The sequence below is a fragment of the Salmo salar genome, chromosome ssa28 (assembly GCF_905237065.1).
Source record: "Salmo salar chromosome ssa28, Ssal_v3.1, whole genome shotgun sequence".
In the NCBI taxonomy this organism is placed as follows: Eukaryota; Metazoa; Chordata; class Actinopteri; order Salmoniformes; family Salmonidae; genus Salmo; species Salmo salar.
The window spans coordinates 20,612,022-20,630,575 of record NC_059469.1 but is presented as its reverse complement, the minus strand read 5'-3'; the positions used below and the strand labels follow the sequence as shown (position 1 = coordinate 20,630,575).

Sequence of the window (18,554 nt, the reverse complement as noted above, 5' to 3'; positions counted from 1 at the left end):
GTCCTTTTGTGGCAGGGCTGGGTTAATTTGCATGGCAAAGAGGGACTTAGCAATTAATTGCAATTCATCTGATCACTCTTCATAACATTCTGGAGTATATACAAATTGCCATCATACAAACTGAGGCAGCATACTTTGAAAATTAATATTTGTGTCATTCTCAAAACTTTTGGCCATGACTGTGTGTGTATATATATACACAAAAATCTTGCATTTTTTAATAGTTACACTACCGTTCAAAAGTTTGGGGTCACTTAGAAATATCCTTGTTTTTTAAAGAAAAGCACATTTTTGGTCCATTAAAATAACATCAAGTTGATCAGAAATACAGTGTAGACATTGTTAATGACTATTGTAGCTGGAAACGGCAGATTTTTTATGGAATATCTACATAGGAGTGATGGTTGCTGATAATGGGCCTATGTTCCAATGGCACGTTGTGTTAGCTAATCCAAGTTTGTCATTTTAAAAGGCCAATTGATCATTAGAAAACCCTTTTACAATTATGTTAGTACAGCTGAAAACTGTTGTACTGATTAAAGAAGCAATTAAACTGGCCTTCTTTAGACTAGTTGAGTATCTGGGGCATCAGCACTTCTGGGTTTGATTACAGGCTCAAAATGGCCAGAAACAAAGATCTTTCTTCTGAAACTCGTCAGTCTATTCTTGTTCTGAGAAATGAAGGCTATTCCATGCGAGAAATTGCCAAGAAACTGAAGATCTCGTACAACGCTGTGTAACTCTCTTCACAGAACAGCGCAAACTGTCTCTAACCAGAATAGAAAGAGTAGTGGGAGGCCCCGGTGCACAACTAAGCAAGAGGACAAGTACATTAGAGTGTCTAGTTTGAGAAACAGATGCCTCACAAGTCCTCAAATGGCAGCTTCATTAAATAGTACCTGCAAAACACCAGCCTCAACGTCAACAGTGAAGTGGCAACTCCAGGATGCGGGCCTTGTAGGCAGAGTTGCAAAAAAAAGCCATATCTCAGACTGGCCAATAAAAAGAAAAGATTAAGATGGGCAAAAGAACACAGACACTGGACAGAGGAACTCTGCCTAGAAGGCCAGCATCCCGGAGTCGCCTCTTCACTGTTGACGTTGAGGCTGGTGTTTTGTGGGTACTATTGATGCAGACAATTCCAATTCCATTGATGGAGCTACAATATTAAAGCTGATCTATCCCCTAAAAAATAAATTTAAAAAATGCATTAAAAAAAAAGACAACTCTTGCTATTTCTCCCCCCTGCCTGGTGCTGACGTAGTGGAAAGACCACTTCAGACATCAGTGGCCATTAATGTCGTGTTTCCATGCCAACGAGATTAGAGGAGGAAAGAGCACCTTGTTTGTTAAGGTGACAGAGAGGAATTAGTTAGGGACAGTCAAGGTCCTCTGTCTGTCTGTACCAGGGATGAGGAGGAGCGGGGCATGGACCATCTCTGTGACACGTCAGCAAAGAGATGGATGAGAAATAGTATTCACCCACAGAACACAAAATTCATCATTAAAATGTATCCCAAAAGAATCACGATAATTTCGTTTTTACCTGTAAAGCTGTAGACATTCTAATGTGTTAGGAAAGAATGGGATGTATAAGTTATATGCATCTTAACATGCAGGGATAAAGAGGGTAATCTCTATTAAAATTAAAACCCTCAGGGTAAACATGATTTTACACCTTCTGTTCCCGGTGCCAGATCGACAGAGCAGGAGCATATATTACATCCAGGGCTGCATTAGGTCCAGTTATTTATGAGCTGCTGTTAACAGTACAAGAGCAGCGTTAACGCGTCCGCATACATAGATTCGGTTTGCTGCTAGCAGAACTCAGCTAGGCGAAGCGACCGTCTGTGCTCTCATACTCCCTAAAGACCTTCACTTGAAAAACGAGAAAAAAAAGCATACATTTTACTGTTGTTTGTCCCTCTCGAGCCAACATAGTCAGAAACACTTCCTCAAAATAGTCTGAATTAATAAGATAAATCAAGAAACGCGTAATGAATGTGTTTTTCCGAGGCGGTCTTAGTCTTTACATCGAGCTAAGATGTTTTGTGCAGTATTTCTCAAGTGAAAAAAATTGCTTGAAAACTAGTAGTCTCTCGTTGAATGACAACAAGCACTTCATGTTCCCACTCAATCATAATACATTAGATTACCTGTGACTACCATAAACATCGGATGCATAGCAGCAACATAGAAATTCACCTTTGTGATGGATGGTCCTTCATTAGGCTGTTGCTAGCAGTAGCAGGGAGTTGATGGTACTGAGGTGGTGTTTTGTGGCACATTATGTCAAGAGTGAGCCTTAAATCAGCTGCCTGGCGCAAGGCTGAACAGATACAGACCAGACCTGGGTCCAAACAATATTGGGTTTCTTTCAAATTACTGTAAGTATTTGACTAAGCTTGTCTGGAGTGTCAGGAGGGGCGGGGGTTGCACTTTTGGGACTATTCCATTGCTGTAGGTAAGCTCAATTAGGTGCAGCTAAAGTATTTGAAAGAGAACCAATACTATCCAGATCTGAAATAGACTGCAACATCCAGCAGGTTGACATTGGCTCTCTGGCTCCCTTTGCATATCAGTGATACCTCCGTCAGGCTAGGCTTACCTCAGCAATCCTCAGGATGGAGTCTCCGTTGATCTCAAAGGTGGAGGAGTACGTGATGCAGAGAAGGACCTGTAGGGCAAGGAGACAAAGACTTGTAAAACACCCATCGAACTGAACAGGGAAAGAAGATTGGGGGCAGCTGCATAAAGGCGAGGCTCTCAGAGATAATCCTCTCCACCAGGGAACATAAACTCTGTATAGAACAAACACAATGCCTTGTGTGACTGGAGAAAAGTACTGTGGCACTGCTGTCAAAACAGACGACAGCGTCACTTCAAATACTCAGCATAGCACAGTTTAAAATACATTTAGCTAGAAGTATATATTTACTGTCTCTTTTGACAGAAGTGCTGTTTTTGCATTGCCATATCTGGCATGAAGGAACAAGAAGGTCTCAGGTAAGTGTGGAGCAGAAGACAAATGACATGGTTACCCAGAGTATACAGGCAGAATGAACACTGCACTGATCTTATAGTAATAACTGTGGACACTAGAGACATGAGGTGCAGCACACATACAGCTATTAGTAAAGTAGGTAGTAAAATAATCTACAGTTTTAAAAAAGTACAACAAGTGGCATGATCATGAGAGCCACAAAAGCAAACCACAAGTAATCAATACAGTACTATGAATTGGTGTGCACATGGCCAAGACGACCTTTTACGGTTCTCACATTTTGAACAACTTTGGCCAGATTTACTACACCAGCAAGTGTTTGCATCAGTTCAAAAATGTCCCCCAATTGAACATGTTGAAGTCCATTCAGTTACGTCTTGCTGTGTGACATGATTTACTGGATGCCCCATTCTGAGGTGGCTCTGTGCCCAGTACTGTATGATGCAGAGAGAAGGGTATGGTGGAGCATAATAACTGTAGAGTGATTTGTGGCAAACTGAGACCGCACGTACTGTATCCATGAGTACAACTGACTGGCAACAAGCCAGAGGATGGTCCCAGCTTCATTTTACTACCTGGGGACCCTTAGTGCAATACAAAACAATTCACCAGCAGTCTTCACACATCGGCATCAGAGGGGAAAAAGTCAAATTCTTTATTGGATTGTAAAGTATACTCCTTTAATCAATGTTTAGACCAGCTATAACAGAGACTAAGTCATCTGATCGCTTTTATAATCCCAGTGTGCAGAGAGGACTGACCTTCATGACCTCGACCTGCAGGTCCTCGTGGAGCATGGGGGTCACCCTCACTGCATCCAGCATCTGACTCAACAGCTGGCTCTCCAGAGGCTCCGCCTCCACAGCCACAAACCTGTCCTCACACAGGATCTTCTGCAGTCAAATGAGGAGGAGTAGGATGGAGAATGGCACAAAATGGAGAGAGAGAAAAAAAAAACACAGGGAGAGATTTGGACAATACACAGTCAGAAAATGTATACTGTGTGTAGAACATCAGAATTCGCGCCAAAAAATAATAATGCAAATTAGGCTTCACTGAAGGGTAATAGGTTGGATCTGCAGCAGTAATGCTTGTAATGAACCTACATTTCCTCTCAGAAAATACTGTAGTTTTACAAATGCATGGTTAGCAATGACCTTTTCCTGTACCTTGTTCAACCACATCTTCTGCTTTGTACAGTACATTGTTGATGCATGTATAGCTGCTGGACTGTACCTGCATTCCTGTGAGGGCAGTCTGGGCCAGTTTCATGTTCTTGGACTCCAGTGCCAGCTGAAGAGGGAGAAGACATCTTTCTCTGCAAAGGCGAACGAATGATTAAGCTACCGAGAGAAAATACAAACACTGAGGGGCAAAGCTTTCATATTTAGGATGGAGAAGGTTGGATTGAGGGCTCTGACAATATTACCTGTGAAGCTTTCCAACAAGAGATTACAGCGAACATGTCCACATTAAACAAAACAAGAGCAAACAAAGCACAAACAAATCTGATGCAAAAATAAGAACGATACTTTCACGTCAACCATGTTTCAGGGGACAGGCTGGGGATTTAATATTATAAATCACAACAGCCTACAAAAAGAGACATTTAATCTCATATTAATCTGTCTGAAATCAAGGCCACAAATCCACAACACAATACCCATTTATTAATGGCATTTTAAATCATATGTTTTGGGAGAATTCTTGTTGCTGCTTGCACTCAAAATGATATGGCTGATGCAGAAAATCAAAGAAACGGAAAAGCTTTCCTGTTCGAGGACATTGCAGGAAGGAAGATACATTTCCTTTGAAGGAAAGCAAATCAAGCTTTGCCCTTTTTACCCAACTGGAATTACATTTCGAAGTGGCTACAGGGAGCAAGTGTTCTTAACTAGACATGTTTGTTCTGTTTAATAAGGACAAGTCTTCCCTCTACAGTATCAGACTCATGCGTCATGCTGAGCTGAACAACATATCAAATCAAAAGTTTATTGGTCACATGCACAGGGTGTAAACAGTACAGTGAAATGCTTACTTGCACACCCTCCTCAACAGTGCAATACACATTAATACAAATAATCACAATAGGTATCCTGCCACGTATAAAGGAAATTAGCATGCCATATCTAAAATCAACACAACCTTTTCCTTAATCAACATATTGAACATTAAATGACAACTTCAGCATAAACTATATAACTATAATTAGATAAAGAGTATGCTAACTTCAGTATTACTGGATGCACTGAATCATAACCATCTAAGAACACCATTAGGCTACCAGCCATCTACAGTGCAGACTTATTTCCGAGTATGGACTAAAAGCCTATCGGAGAAGGTTCAACTTCATGGATTACTGGTATCAAAGGGGATGGAAAGATATTTCCCTCTGAGGCTGCTCCTGGTCTGTCATGGATATACTGTGTCAATGTACTGTAGATATCTCATGTCAGTGCAGTGAAAGAGTTACGCAACCACTGGTCAGCGTACAGGTCACCGAGCTTGAAACCCCACTGTATATCACTATATTATTAATGGCCGAGGCTCAGGCTCATCATACCTACTGTTAACTAGTCATGTTATTGATGTTAGAAAGTTTCACTTATTGATTCAATTGCACGGCAGTAGAAGACGAGTCCTATGTTTTTCCAAAGGGGGCAGTCTAATCATTGATGGAAGCTAACTGAGATGACAAATTAAATCAGGCTATTGAACTTTGAATTGAAAGACCTGAGGTGAAACCTCAAAGAAAATGCCAATGGGGTCCGGCAATGGGATTCTTGACAAGCTCCCGTACTAGGCTACCACTAGCACTGCCAGACTAACATCACAGGGCACACCAGGCAGGGCAATGAAAAGGTCTCTACATGACCAGACAGCATTCCAAATAACAGGGCTGCAGGCGTAATATGATTAGATGGAGACAGACAGACACTGAGGTGATGGTATTACTGCTAGATCCAGATCTAACACCAGCCCAGGTGAGACATATCGCATCTCCAATTTAGCCGGAAGGCATAACTGTGACACAGCAGAGACAAAGAGCGCTCCCTCAGTGTAGCGAGCCAATCTGGATCACCTCATGGTTTTAAATTAAAACCTCATCATGACCCAATGAATATGAGGGTTGTGGTGGCTCAGTCTCTATGCCTTTAACTGAGTGATTGTAATGAAGAGTTGCTCTTTGCAGAGAGAGTTGACTGTTGTCTCCATAATCTCCTCCCTGAACACAAACACCAGTACAGCATCAAACAAACGAGTCAGGGTTGGGCCAAGTTTGCTAATATCATTGTGCCAGATCTGGATGATACTTCACTTGTATTTACACATTGGATTCATTTTCAGTTCCAGCATGTTCTGCTGACAGAAATATCACTGAGGAAAGCAGAGGGAGGAGATTCAGAGGTGTGGGTCTCTGCGGTTGCTGAGCTGGAAGAAAGGGAGTGAGCCAGAGAATGTTTTTGGAGAATTAAACTGTGGAAGAAGTCATTTGGAATAAACTAATAATTGTAGAAATAAGAGCAAGAGTGAAAAAATAAAACCTTGCTAACATGAGTAGTTACTGTTATTGGAGAAAACTCTTATGCGAACTGAACCAAAACAGTCTAAATCATTCATTCTGGAATTTTAGCAGCTTTGAAGAAAGGTGAATACTGCAAATGTTTAACTAATTAAGAGTGCTAGCACTCACACAGTTCTTCCTATGATACATCATGTTTTTCACACTGCCTTCTTGCCAGCACAGCAGGTGTTGTTGTGTGTTTGTGATGCTTGTGTGCCTGTGTGCATGACTGTGTTTGTGTAACAGTGTTGCTTCCGTCCCTCTCCCCGCCCCAACCTGGACTTGAACCAGGGACCCTCTGCACACAACAACAGTCACTCTCGAAGCATCGTTACCTATCGATCCACAAAAGCCGCAGACCTTGCAGAGCAAGGGAAACAACTACTTCAAGGTCTCAGAGGGAGTGAAGTCACTGATTGAAACGCTACTTACGCACACCGCTAACTAGCCATTTCACACCGGTTACATCTGCATGTGTGGGAGAGGGAGTGGTAGGACTGTGGAGAGCTTGACTTTTTGGATGTGAAACATCACAACAATCACACTGCTACATAATTAAGTAGCTCCTCAACACACAAACATGACTGAAGTCAAATAAACATTTGATGATGACTTGAGTCAGTTTCCTTACTTACCTGAGCCGAGACGGTGGAATCGTGGCTGATCCAGTTTGTTTCTGAAGGGTTTCTGTAGTCATATACAACACAAAAACAAAAAAGAATATTAAAGTTATAACATCAAATAGGACTGGACCCATGGTTCTCAGTATTTGTTGTGGTACAGTATCAGAATAAGAAACACAGGTCAGTTTGGTCCAGGTGCTCTAGAAAAACAGGAAGTTCATAAAAATGTATTACCATATGATGATATTCACATTGAAATGGGAGCATGAATAATGTAGTATGTGTGTGGGAGTGGATAAGTTATCCTTGCCCTTGTTCATGTGCCCAATGTGCAATATTGCATTCATCTGCAATACCTGCTGTCCATTGATATGCAGTGGCAGCAATGAGGCCAGCTGTCTGTCAGGCAGCCCTGTGCTATCATGTCACTCTGTATTCCCTCAGAGAGAGGTGACAGGCGCCTTGTAAAAAGCAGGTTCCACCAAGGAGTGGACAATTACAGTACTCAGTAATGTCTGTCACAACAACCTTGCATTTTGGTATTGAATTAAAGCTAAATGTTATTGTTGACAGTAAGAGAGCTTGGCCTGAAATGTTAACATGCAAATGTGCTCTGTATTGATGTGGAAACTGCTGTGCTGTTATTGAATCGGCCTACCTGTCATATTCTGTGAACGACATTTCCTAAGGGAGTCAATAATATGGCACACTATGTGTTGGGCTCGTAAAAAGTACATTATATTACAATACGTCATTCAACAACATTCATAAACATTATGATTTATTCCGCAACTATTGTCCACCTGTCAATTGCGTTCAGGACAAAAGAAATACCCACCAGTAATGTGGCCAAATAGGTGACTGAGTGCTGTATTAGCTACACTGACTTAAAATGTAACGACAGCAACCCTTAGTTGCACGGACTTAACATTTAACAACAGCAAACCATATGGGTGCTGCCAAGCTGGCCATGGCACATAATGTTACGGTCGTTTTACACTTTCCAGTAACAGGATGAGAATATTTCCGGAAAGTCAACAGCAGGCATAGCGGGTACAAATAGCCGATAGTCAAAATAGTTGACCATCTGAATGGCAAACCTATTAAACGGGTTTGTGTTGGGGTCTTTTCAGGAAGCCTGTAACACCCAATAGTTTTCATATTTAGCCTATCTTTGGTCAGTTTTCGATTACATGACAGGTCCAACATTGGCTACTGTCTGTAGCAGCCTGATAATACAGGCTACTCACCACTGGCGAAGACGCACGAATCCCGAATTGCTTTGTGCTTATTTCCAGATGCGTCCTTCTGTAGCTTCCGTAGTATTTCTTCCATGATAAGACTAAGATGACAAAATTAGCTATTTTAAAATAAGTGCGATGGTCCAGTTCACGGGCGCAGCATCCCTATTCTCTTATGATGATTCACTCCCAGGCCAGTGACGTAAGACTGAACGTGAAATCCGCTGAGCTGAGAGGAAGTGTTAATTTACAGCGTCGCATAGCCATTCCAGGGTTTTCGGACTGTTATATATTGATGCAACCGAGCGACCTGATCATTCTCATAATGAAACACATGCATTTATTGCGAAAAGACATGCCATTCTACTGGGCCGTCTTGATTTGAGTATGTATGGTCCATATCATTCCCCCTTAATTCGTTCTGGGAATTCTGAAACTGTGGCCATGGATCGGCTTTGACGGCAGACGCAGGTGGTCTGCGAGAGTGGCTTGCAATTGTGTTTTACAGTTTTAGGCCTAAGCATGGAAATATTGTTGGGATGAAGATTGTTTATTCTGAAATATTACTATCTATCCCCGAGCCTGAGTTAAATTTAGACATGCAAACACAGTCGTTCTCCATCCGATCGAATCCATGGAATCTGATTCCATGCATTATATTCCTTCTCACCCTTCATGAAACCGCACCGGCTTCACGGTCACTAGTTACCACAGCCACAAAGTCATAATTATGGCTAAACCCAATGATTTATACTTACACTCAATGACTAATAGGGGGCGCTGTGTTGAAGCTACCATGCCTCCATCTTGGTACTGCCACACCATTGTAAAAGCTATATGTTGGAAGCTATAGAAATGCATGTATTATTGTCTACATTCGAGTTTACTAATCCCCACTACAACAAAACATACTTAAATACATTTAATTTTGTCCTTAAAACATTTAATTAAAATACTGTAGAATTCCATTCATTCCTATGGAGGACACTCCACAATAGTGTCTCGCGGCTTTAAAGCCTCTCAATGGCCAGCACATAGCATCTGCAATCCAAGCGTGTATTCATTACGGAAACCATTTACCGTATAACCAAACGGAAACAAACGAGCAAACGGAATTAAACGGGAGGGACCAACCTGAATTTGTCCAATAGAAACTCTCGTTTGTGTTTTCCATTTGGTGTATTGTTTCTTTGCAACATAATCAGTGAAATTATTACAGGGGTGATGTTTATAAAATCATTGGCTGAACCCAGCCTATTTCTAATTATATATATTTTTAAAGATTTTAAACATAACACTTACCTTAACCCTAACCCCATTGCTAACCATTGTTTTCAGGAATTTTTACCATAGACAATTTTTACTTTGGTAACTAGTAATCACCGAGCTTCACTGTTGCTACTCCCAACACAACGCAAAACATGACATATGTAATCCTGAAACATTCTATGGAGAAGCTGCCCGACCTGGCCCCCTCGGCGACATTCTATAACTCCGCAGAATGCAACATTGTACCGAAAAACACTATAAAGAGGTATCTTATTTTGATTTTGGACACAATGTTGCGTTTTGCATTCATTAAATAACAGCCTTATCCACATAGTAAAGGTAACTCAAAATCTGTATAAGGTTTAGAATAGGCCTATAATGTATAATATAATATAGCCTAATATACAGTGAACAAAAATATAAACGCAACATGTATAGTGTTGGTTTCATGAGCTGAAATAAAAGATCTCAGATATTTTCTATGTGCACAAAATGCTTATTTCTCTAAACTGTTGTGTACAATTTTTTTTTTTACATCCCTGTTAATGAGGATTTCTCCTTTTCCAAGACAATCCATCCACCTGACAGGTGTGGAATATCAAGAAGCTGATTAAACAGCATGATCATTACTCAGGTGCACCTTGTGCTGGGGACAATAAAAGACCACTCCAAAATGTGCACAACACAATGCCACAAATGTCTCAAGTTTTGAGGGAGTGTGCAATTGGCATGTTGACTGCAGGAATGTCGACCAGAGCTGTTGCCAGAGAATTGAATGATCATTTCTCTACCATAATCCGCCTCCAACATTGTTTTAGAATTTAGAATTTGGCAGTACAGTACGCCCAACAGGCCTCACATCCGCAGACCACGTGTAAACACGCCAGCCAGGACCTCTACATCTGACTTCTTCATCTGTGGGATTGTCTGAGACCAGCCACCCGGACAGCTAATGAAACTGTGGGTTTGCACAACCAAAGAATTTCTGCACAAACTGTCAGAAACCGTCTCAGAGAAGCTCATCTGCGTGCTCGTCGTACTCACCAGGGACTTAACCTGACTGCAGTTCGGCGTCATAACCGACTTTAGTGGGCAAATGCTCACCTTCGATTGCCACTGGCATGCTGGAGAAGTGTGCTCTTCACGGATGTATCCCGGTTTCAACTGTACCGGGCAGATGGCAGACAGCGAGTATGGTGTTGTGTTCGCGGGCGGTTTGCTGATGTAAATGTTGTGAACAGAGTGCCCCATGATGGCGATGGGATTATGGTATGGGCAGGCATAAACTACGGACAATGAATACAATTGCATTTTATCATTGGCAATTTGAATGCACAGAGATACCGTGACGAGATCCTGAGGCCCATTGTTGTGCCATTCCTCTGCCGCCATCACCTCATGTTTCAGCATGATAATGCACGGCCCCATGTCGCAAGGATCTGTAAACAATTCCTGGAAGCTGAAAATGTCCCAGTTCTTCCATGGCCTGCATACTCACCAGACATGTTACCCATTGAGCATGTTTGGGATGCTCTGGATCGACGTGTATGATAGCGTGTTCCAGTCAAAAAGGTGACTTTTCTGTGTTTTATATATATTTCCACACTACGAGGTTGGAATAATATTATGAAATTGTGGAAATGCCCCTTTAATGAAAGAGCTTTTTGAAAAGATCACCTGAAATATTCAGCCTGTTTTGGTGGGATGGAGCTTTGGCCTGCCTGGTGACCTATTAATTTGTTAATATACCAATAACAAACAAAGTTCCAAACCTCTGCCAATAACAGCTAGATTTCCTCTTGCTCGAGGAAATGTCTCTTTGCTAAGAAGCTATTTTTGTTTATTTTTTACCATTTTCATTTAAAACAATAACGGTAAGGTATTTCATTGTTAACCAAAAATGATTTTATATTGAGATAAAAACGGCTGCACTGAACCTTTAATAACATTTATCATTTATAATCGCCACACTTATTGTACTACTACTTCAACCAGTGTGTTTCCTGAAATAAAGTAGACTACAGTAGACCTTCAGCTGTCACAATGAGTCCATACAGTGACTAGACCACGCTTTATAGCCTGTGTGGCAGTGAAGGAGTTACAGTGAGCTGGGTAATATGAAACAGACTGTCAATGGGTTGGGCTTGGAGTTGCTGGTTGTGTTGACTCTCGCCCTTCGTACATGACCAGTTTTACAGGTTTATTAAACAGGTTCACTGTGCACTGATTACATTGCAAACTCGGGTGTGGCTTTTATATTTGATCAGTAAAGAAGGTGTACACAGACCCAGACGTTATCTGGACGCTCGACCGCTTCAATCCACACTGTCTTTTCTGTTTGTCGAATATGTTTCGCTGTGGAATTGCGTATCCAAGATGCAGGTGGATCGTACCACTTCTTTTGCTTTTTGCGATTATATTTGATATTATTGCCATTGCTGCTAACTCGGGATGGGTTGAGGACGAGGGTGCAAAGTCCCACTACGCAAGTATGTGGACCCAGTGTCGTGGGCGTAATGACAACTGGGACTGCAAATCTCTCATGGAATTCTGTAAGTTTCATATTGCGGGGGGAAAACAATGATCCACTCAACAGCCCTAATCATAGTGACAAGGAAAATAAATGTGTAGCCTATGTATTCAGACATGGATTTAGAGACTATAGTGCTGACAGTTACAGGGCTGAAGATCATAACTAATAACCTACCTATACAGAAAAAAAGGGATTCCACGGATGTTTTTAATTAGTTTTTAATTGTTTGTACGGCAAGTGCATAGGCCTAGACTACTTAATTAAAAAAACATAACCATATGAACAACCTAGTTCTTTATTTATGTCCACATTTTATTTCCCAAAAGTCCACAATTTCTTTACAACAAGCAAATGAATGCTTTGCTGGGAGTTTTTCAATGGCAAAGTGGCAGCCAGCCAGAGTGTACTTTGAACAACACTTTATTTATCCTGGCTGTTTCCCATTCTCTTTAGCCTGTCATTTGCTTAGATAAACCCAAACTGGTAGCTGTTCATTTGTGTTGGTGTTTTCCTCCGAATTGTACAGGTTCTATAATAGATCAACCACTACATCTTAACTTATCATGGTAATCAGAACATATTTCTAATCAAGCATCAATCCACTCAGATCGTTTTCTCATACTAAATTAAAATGTTGGCTGTTATAAATATATTGTAAGAATTTCAATCATAGCCAATGGCAGGATGTGTCAAACTTTCAACGTGAAACCAATTTTCCCATTCTTAACAATACAATAGACTAGAACCAAATAGAATATCGAATTGCCTTTGAATATTGGTGTTAACAGGCAGGATGAATTCATATCAAGATGGCTTTCTCAGTCATGTTGTCAGGGCTATTTTTAGAAGTGTGATGAGTGACTTTACCAAGCTGGAGAGGTCCTGCTATAAACCACTGCCAGACAAGCTGTGGTGAGAAAAGAGAAGTGAGAAAATGTCTCTTTGTCTTCACTGGACAGTGAAAAAGATCCATGTCTGGTACATACTGAACACATGCTCTTTCTTACTCAGAAAGTACTCCTGCAGTCAGTCAGTTACAACAGCTGTGTTGTCTGTCAGGTACAGTAGTAGTCCAAATGGACTAGTAGTTTCAGCCCTCGATGAACAATGGCAACATTGTTGATCTTCTCAGGAGGGGATAAAGGCTTCCTTATATAAAGAAAACCATTCACTTACCCTATACTGTGGGAATTCATAGCCCAGTGGTAAACAAAGCAGACAGGTGGAATTGGACTCTGAGAAATGCAATTGGAACAAATACAAATCAAGAGGAATGATATATTCCTTTTTATTCTGCAGTGTATGTAGAGTCAGTGCTGCTGGTCAAACGTAATGAATGTTTGGGTGAGTGCAGTTGGCTATAATGTCGCTTTCTGACTTGTGCCATCAAGGTGACCTAGTATTGGCATATTACCACTGGAACACAACTTTGTTGTGATTAAACAACCTCAGCAGGATTTTGTCCAATCCAAGGGCCACTCCCTGTCCCTTCTTGGGTGTGAACATAGCATGGATGGAGTCTCTGGAATTAGTGGTGTGATGCTGGATTGATGGTGTTGTGGGATTTGTTTGTCTTCAAAACCAAACCAGTGTGAACTTTTTGTTGTATATTGTGTAATAACACAGTAATTACTATTGTATCAACATTGTATTAACATTGTATCAACATTGTATTAACATTGTCACACAATTGAATAATTTCTTTGAAATTGTATACCATAGTAATGGAGTTGAGCGTTTTTGTGTGATTATTAGTGTTTCCCAAATCAGTAGCTGTCAATTAAAATGCATGGTGCATGAATGAAATCAACACTCAAAAGTGCACGTATGAACAAATCAGTGCCACAATGAATTATAATCTCTGTAGATGACGACTCAACTGATTCAAGCACTTCAAGTTCAGACCCATACTTATTCTAACTAACAGAATTTGATAGCCATTGGTTGTTTATTTTGAACTTGATTTGGAAAGACACAAGACAGATGTTCCCCATCTGGAGAGTATAAACACTGTCCGGCCCATTTGTGAGCTACCTTCGGCCCTGTAAGCTCACCACACGGTTTGGATTGGATTTGCTCACTGACACTAACATTTAAAGAGATCCTTTGCGACAGTCAAACAACTGTAACAGTTGGCTACTAATACACCAAAGTTGTTCTCAAACATGGACTTGATATCCAGAAAAGCACTTAATGTTGAGTGTCTCAGTGTGAGAATACTTACATTTTCTGATCACAAGAGACATATTATCCATTCTCACACCACCTCTCTGTACTTCTATTTAATGTTTGAATGATACTCTCTACACTATGTTTTAGCACACAGGGAATAAAACTTGATAGACTAGGACCCCATTGTTAGTTAGAGGGATGTTAGTGCATGACTGCAGTGCCTGAGGCTCAGGCGTAGGCTGCCTGCCATTTGATCCTGATGTCAGAGAGAGAGAGTGAATCATTTCAGGTGTGAGCTCTGCATGTGCACGCAGTAGATGTGACCGTATGTCAGTTAATAACCTACCACCTGTAATGGGTGTAATTACATTAGACATTTTAGTCATTCATCCAGAGCGACTTAATGTGTGTTGAAATACCATACAGTTGTGATACTGTAGAACAAATGTTTGTTCCCATTTCAATGAAACCTATCACTGCAATGAAACCCCCTTCTCTTCCTGTGGAGACTCCTTGTGCATAAGGGCTGCAGTTGTTCATGGGAAAATGTGGTGTTACGTAATAGAAAAAACTGTTGTTACAATATTTCTTCCAGACTGAGTTTATGTTTATTGAATGCACCTTTATCAGTTTTCAAGATGTTTCGAAATGTAGGGCTATGTGTAAAGAGTTATTTGTCACAAGTATAGTCAAATCACGTGTGTACAACTGGAAATACATTATGCAATTCTATGTCAAGTGCTTTGCTAAAAACAATCCACTTTCCCAAAAATCACTCCAATTTTTCCGAACCTCTTATCCTTCAAATTCCAAAATACATTTAATTCCAGCTCCGTAGTATACAGATGTAGGATCTTAATTTGAGCCATTTTGCTACAGCAGGAAAATAATTATTCAGAAACAGGAAATGTGAATTATTATGTGGATTATAATTAATTCACATTTCTGGAGGGGCTGATACATTTTTAGTAAGGGAAAATCAAGTCTGAAAATGTAAAGTTGAAATTACAAACTTCAGAAGTCTTTTTAAATCTTATATAGGAATTAAGATCCTACATCTGTACTTCCCAGCTCAAACGTATATAGGGATTTAACAATCTTTCTAGAAATATGTTTAGCCCAAGTCTTGTCTATAGATAGTAAACACTGTTTGTTGATGTGTTTTCAGCTTGGGCCCAGGCTGTGGCAGCTCTAATGATCATCGGCCTCATCATCCTCATCATCGCTTTCATCATCTCCTGTATCGCCCTCTGCTGCACCCTCAACATCAGCCTGCTGCCCGTCATTGGGGCCTTGCTCTTCATCACTGGTAAGATACATAAAATGTTTCTGTTGGTCTTGGGGCAGTTTTACGGATTAATCTTACTCCTGGACTGAAAAGCAATCTCCATTGAAAATGCTTTTTAGTCTAGTATTAGGCTTAATCTGTGTCAGGGAAACCACCCCCTTATGTTTTTGTACTTCACGTGTCTGGGCTAATGGAGGAGATGTTAGTTATTGAAGACAAGAGTAGTGAAATATTAACAACTACCTTGCCTTTGTGAATTCAGCTTGCCTCAAAATGTCTGGCTTCAAGCCTCAAACTACAAACACTCTCATACTTTAGTGCGTTCTATGCTCCTCCACTTTCAGAGGGTGCTCAGGTAGCATGGCATCCAAAGCTACTGTAGAGTTGGAGAGTCCTAAAGCTAGTCTTCCTCTGATTTGAACCATTACCATAGACAAGAGGGAGTGGGAGTTGTTTGTGTCCCTACTCTGCTCTGAGTTTCAGGGAAGAAGGGCTGTGGTATGGCGTTACCATGGGATCTGGGAGAATGTTCAACGTCTGGCTGAGTCACAGCACTGATCATAGGGCATTGAGAATTACCACTCCCCCTCCTCGCCACTCCCACTGCTCCCCTTCTGCAGCTGCCACCCTAGTGTGAAACCTGATAGCCCAGCCCTGCCTATGCCCAGAGGGAAAGAGAGAGGCTACACAGTCGTCAGAATTACACTGAAGCTTTCTGTCAGACATAGCTGAATCATAGAGCTGTCTGAGTATAAAGCTGATGCATAGTCCTATCATGGGAATGATTGCGTTTTGCCAGTGTTTAGAGTGTAGTAAATAAGTATTACTATTTAGAACTAGTTCTGACTGCATCATCACTACCTGTGGACATAAAATAGTAACAGTAGTGTCATCGTTATGTGTGATCCATTGTTTGATCCCACTTTGTGTGTGATTTGCCATCCATAGAGTGAAAGTGTAAAATATCAGTCTGTTTCTCAACATTACCTCACAGTACACTTTCTTTCTAATTTCCTTGACTTAGTTACCCACCTTCTGATTTAAATGACACATAGCTGGTGGTTTCATCTAAGCCCATAAAGCTACAGTACTCACGTACAAAACTATTTCACACACACACCCACACGCTAGTTTTGGCAGGCTCTCACACTCATGTGTCACAGTTCCACAAAGTCAGCCTCCTCCCCTGTTTGGAATTATCCACCACTGACAAACCTCTCTGTTCTGTCTGTTCTTCACCACAGTGGTCATTCAGTTCATTGCCCTCATCATCTACCCAGTCAAGTTCAATGACCTGATCTTCGAGGGCCACTATGACTACACCTGGGCCTATGGCTTCGGCTGGGGGGCCACCATCCTCACCATCGGCTGTGGGATCCTCTTCTGCTGCCTGCCTCGCTACGAGGACGAGCTCACAGGCCTCGCCAAGACCAAATACATCTATACATCAGCTTAGAGGAACCACAGACACTCCCAGGCAACATCTCAATAGTCTGAAAAGGCTTCCCTTCTCTGCATCTCCTTCCCTTCATCTGCACTGATGAAAACACAGGATAAGTGTAAGCAAAATAGTGGACACCTGCCAGGTTCTTTCACATCAGTGCAGATGAAGGAGAGGAGACAAGGAGAGGAAGCCCACTTTAGACTATTGAGATGCAGCCCCAGGACAGAAGCACCTCTGCCACCACAGAGGACACTGACACTTAGACATATCATTGGATGTCAATTTTGTCATTTCCAACAATGCTGAATGCCCTCTCCGTTGGAAGGATCCTATAGATGTGTATCTCTGTCTAACGCCCTTTTTCCGACCCTATACTGACCCGCATATTGATTTGAGTGGCCCACATGTTACCAAGGGAGGCTGCCAGGTATGGCTATTCCAGAGGCTTTGTTTCTACCACATTGGATGTTTTCCACGCTTGACGTTTGTGTAGAGTAGTTGAAGTGACCCAGATGCAATATTTCAGATTATACATAAAACATTTGCATAATCCTCCATAATTGTATCCAGACCCTTGCTATAATTCTCCATTGTAAATTAGTTTAATGCAAAATCACAGAAGTGCACTTATTATCAATGTTAAGGAGTCCATCCTTTAGAGTTTATGGATTATGTCAAGGGTTCTAACCAGCTGAGTATGTCCTACACACAATGCTAATGCATTTGACTGCAGCATTGTTATTTGGTCTCGTATTAATGGATGTTTTAAGATGTTGCTTTTCAAAGCTTTAATCACTTTAATTCTAATTTGAATTGTTGAGGCCATTGAATGGCTAAACTGAATTATCATAAGTACAGTAGAGAAAATGGAAACATTAATGTATACTGTACTGCAGGGCTCTCCAACCCTGTTCCTGGAGAGCTACCATCCTGTCGGTTTTCAATCCAACCGTAATATAGCACACCTGATTCTAATAATTAGCTAGTTGATAAGCTGAATCAGGTTAGTTACAACTAGGTTTGGAGTAAAAACCTACAGGAACAGAGTTGGAGAGCCCTGCTGTACAGTATGGTGCAAGGAAGAGATGTGTGTTTTTGCTTTTATTAAATTAGTTTAAGAATTCCCTTTATAGTCATTGTATTATGCAACAAAAAGCTGTATCTCAATGCAAGATATTTTGTCCTTTTTTATATTTTTGTTTTCTTACTCCAACAAGGACAATTTTCTTGATTGAAAATGAATGGGTATGACAATGTGTATTGCTGTATTGTATTGTTAGTGACACCTTTTGAAACCTATAACACAAATAAAGGGAAAATACAATGTTATTAAAACATAATGCCCATTACATTTGTTGATAATGGTAACCAACTTGAAGCACCCAACCACAGACTGTTAGATGTACAGTTCATTC

The 18,554-nt window shown here is 41.0% G+C and overlaps 2 protein-coding genes across 10 annotated transcripts in view; one reads left to right on the top strand and one right to left on the bottom strand.

Moving 5' to 3' along the window:
• LOC106589681 (brefeldin A-inhibited guanine nucleotide-exchange protein 3) overlaps positions 1-9,867 on the bottom strand; it is a 48,125-nt gene extending 38,258 nt beyond the window's left edge. For 6 of the 9 annotated variants that reach the window (XM_014179933.2, XM_014179937.2, XM_014179934.2 and 3 more), the window contains exons 1-5: positions 8,443-8,848; positions 7,205-7,256; positions 4,241-4,322; positions 3,766-3,897; positions 2,609-2,677 (exon numbers count right to left, since the gene is read on the bottom strand). In XM_014179933.2, coding sequence (XP_014035408.1) covers positions 2,609-2,677; positions 3,766-3,897; positions 4,241-4,322; positions 7,205-7,256; positions 8,443-8,527 — 420 coding nt within the window. In that variant the 5' untranslated portion in view covers positions 8,528-8,848. Of the gene's footprint in view, positions 1-2,608; positions 2,678-3,765; positions 3,898-4,240; positions 4,323-7,204; positions 7,257-8,442; positions 8,849-9,191; positions 9,297-9,735 lie in introns of those variants that run through there. The other 3 variants (XM_014179941.2, XM_045710043.1, XM_014179935.2) reach the window with 3 other exon arrangements.
• Positions 9,868-11,853: 1,986 nt separating this feature from the next.
• On the top strand, positions 11,854-18,474 carry LOC106589683 (p53 apoptosis effector related to PMP22). Its single transcript, XM_014179942.2, has 3 exons — positions 11,854-12,254; positions 15,576-15,716; positions 16,940-18,474. Exons 1-3 carry the CDS (start codon positions 12,050-12,052, stop codon positions 17,149-17,151), a joined length of 558 nt encoding a protein of 185 aa, XP_014035417.1. The 5' UTR covers positions 11,854-12,049; the 3' UTR covers positions 17,152-18,474.
• The last annotated feature ends 80 nt before the right edge of the window (positions 18,475-18,554 follow it).

What these genes read in the sequence shown, in the direction of transcription:
- LOC106589683 (XM_014179942.2), top strand. Translation starts at nt 12,050, where the DNA reads ATGTTTCGCTGTGGAATTGCGTATCCAAGATGCAGGTGGATCGTACCA. An exon ending in CAAATCTCTCATGGAATTCT is followed by an intron (nt 12,255 to 15,575) that starts GTAAGTTTCATA and finishes ATGTGTTTTCAG; the next exon opens with CTTGGGCCCAGGCTGTGGCA. An exon ending in GGCCTTGCTCTTCATCACTG is followed by an intron (nt 15,717 to 16,939) that starts GTAAGATACATA and finishes TCTTCACCACAG; the next exon opens with TGGTCATTCAGTTCATTGCC.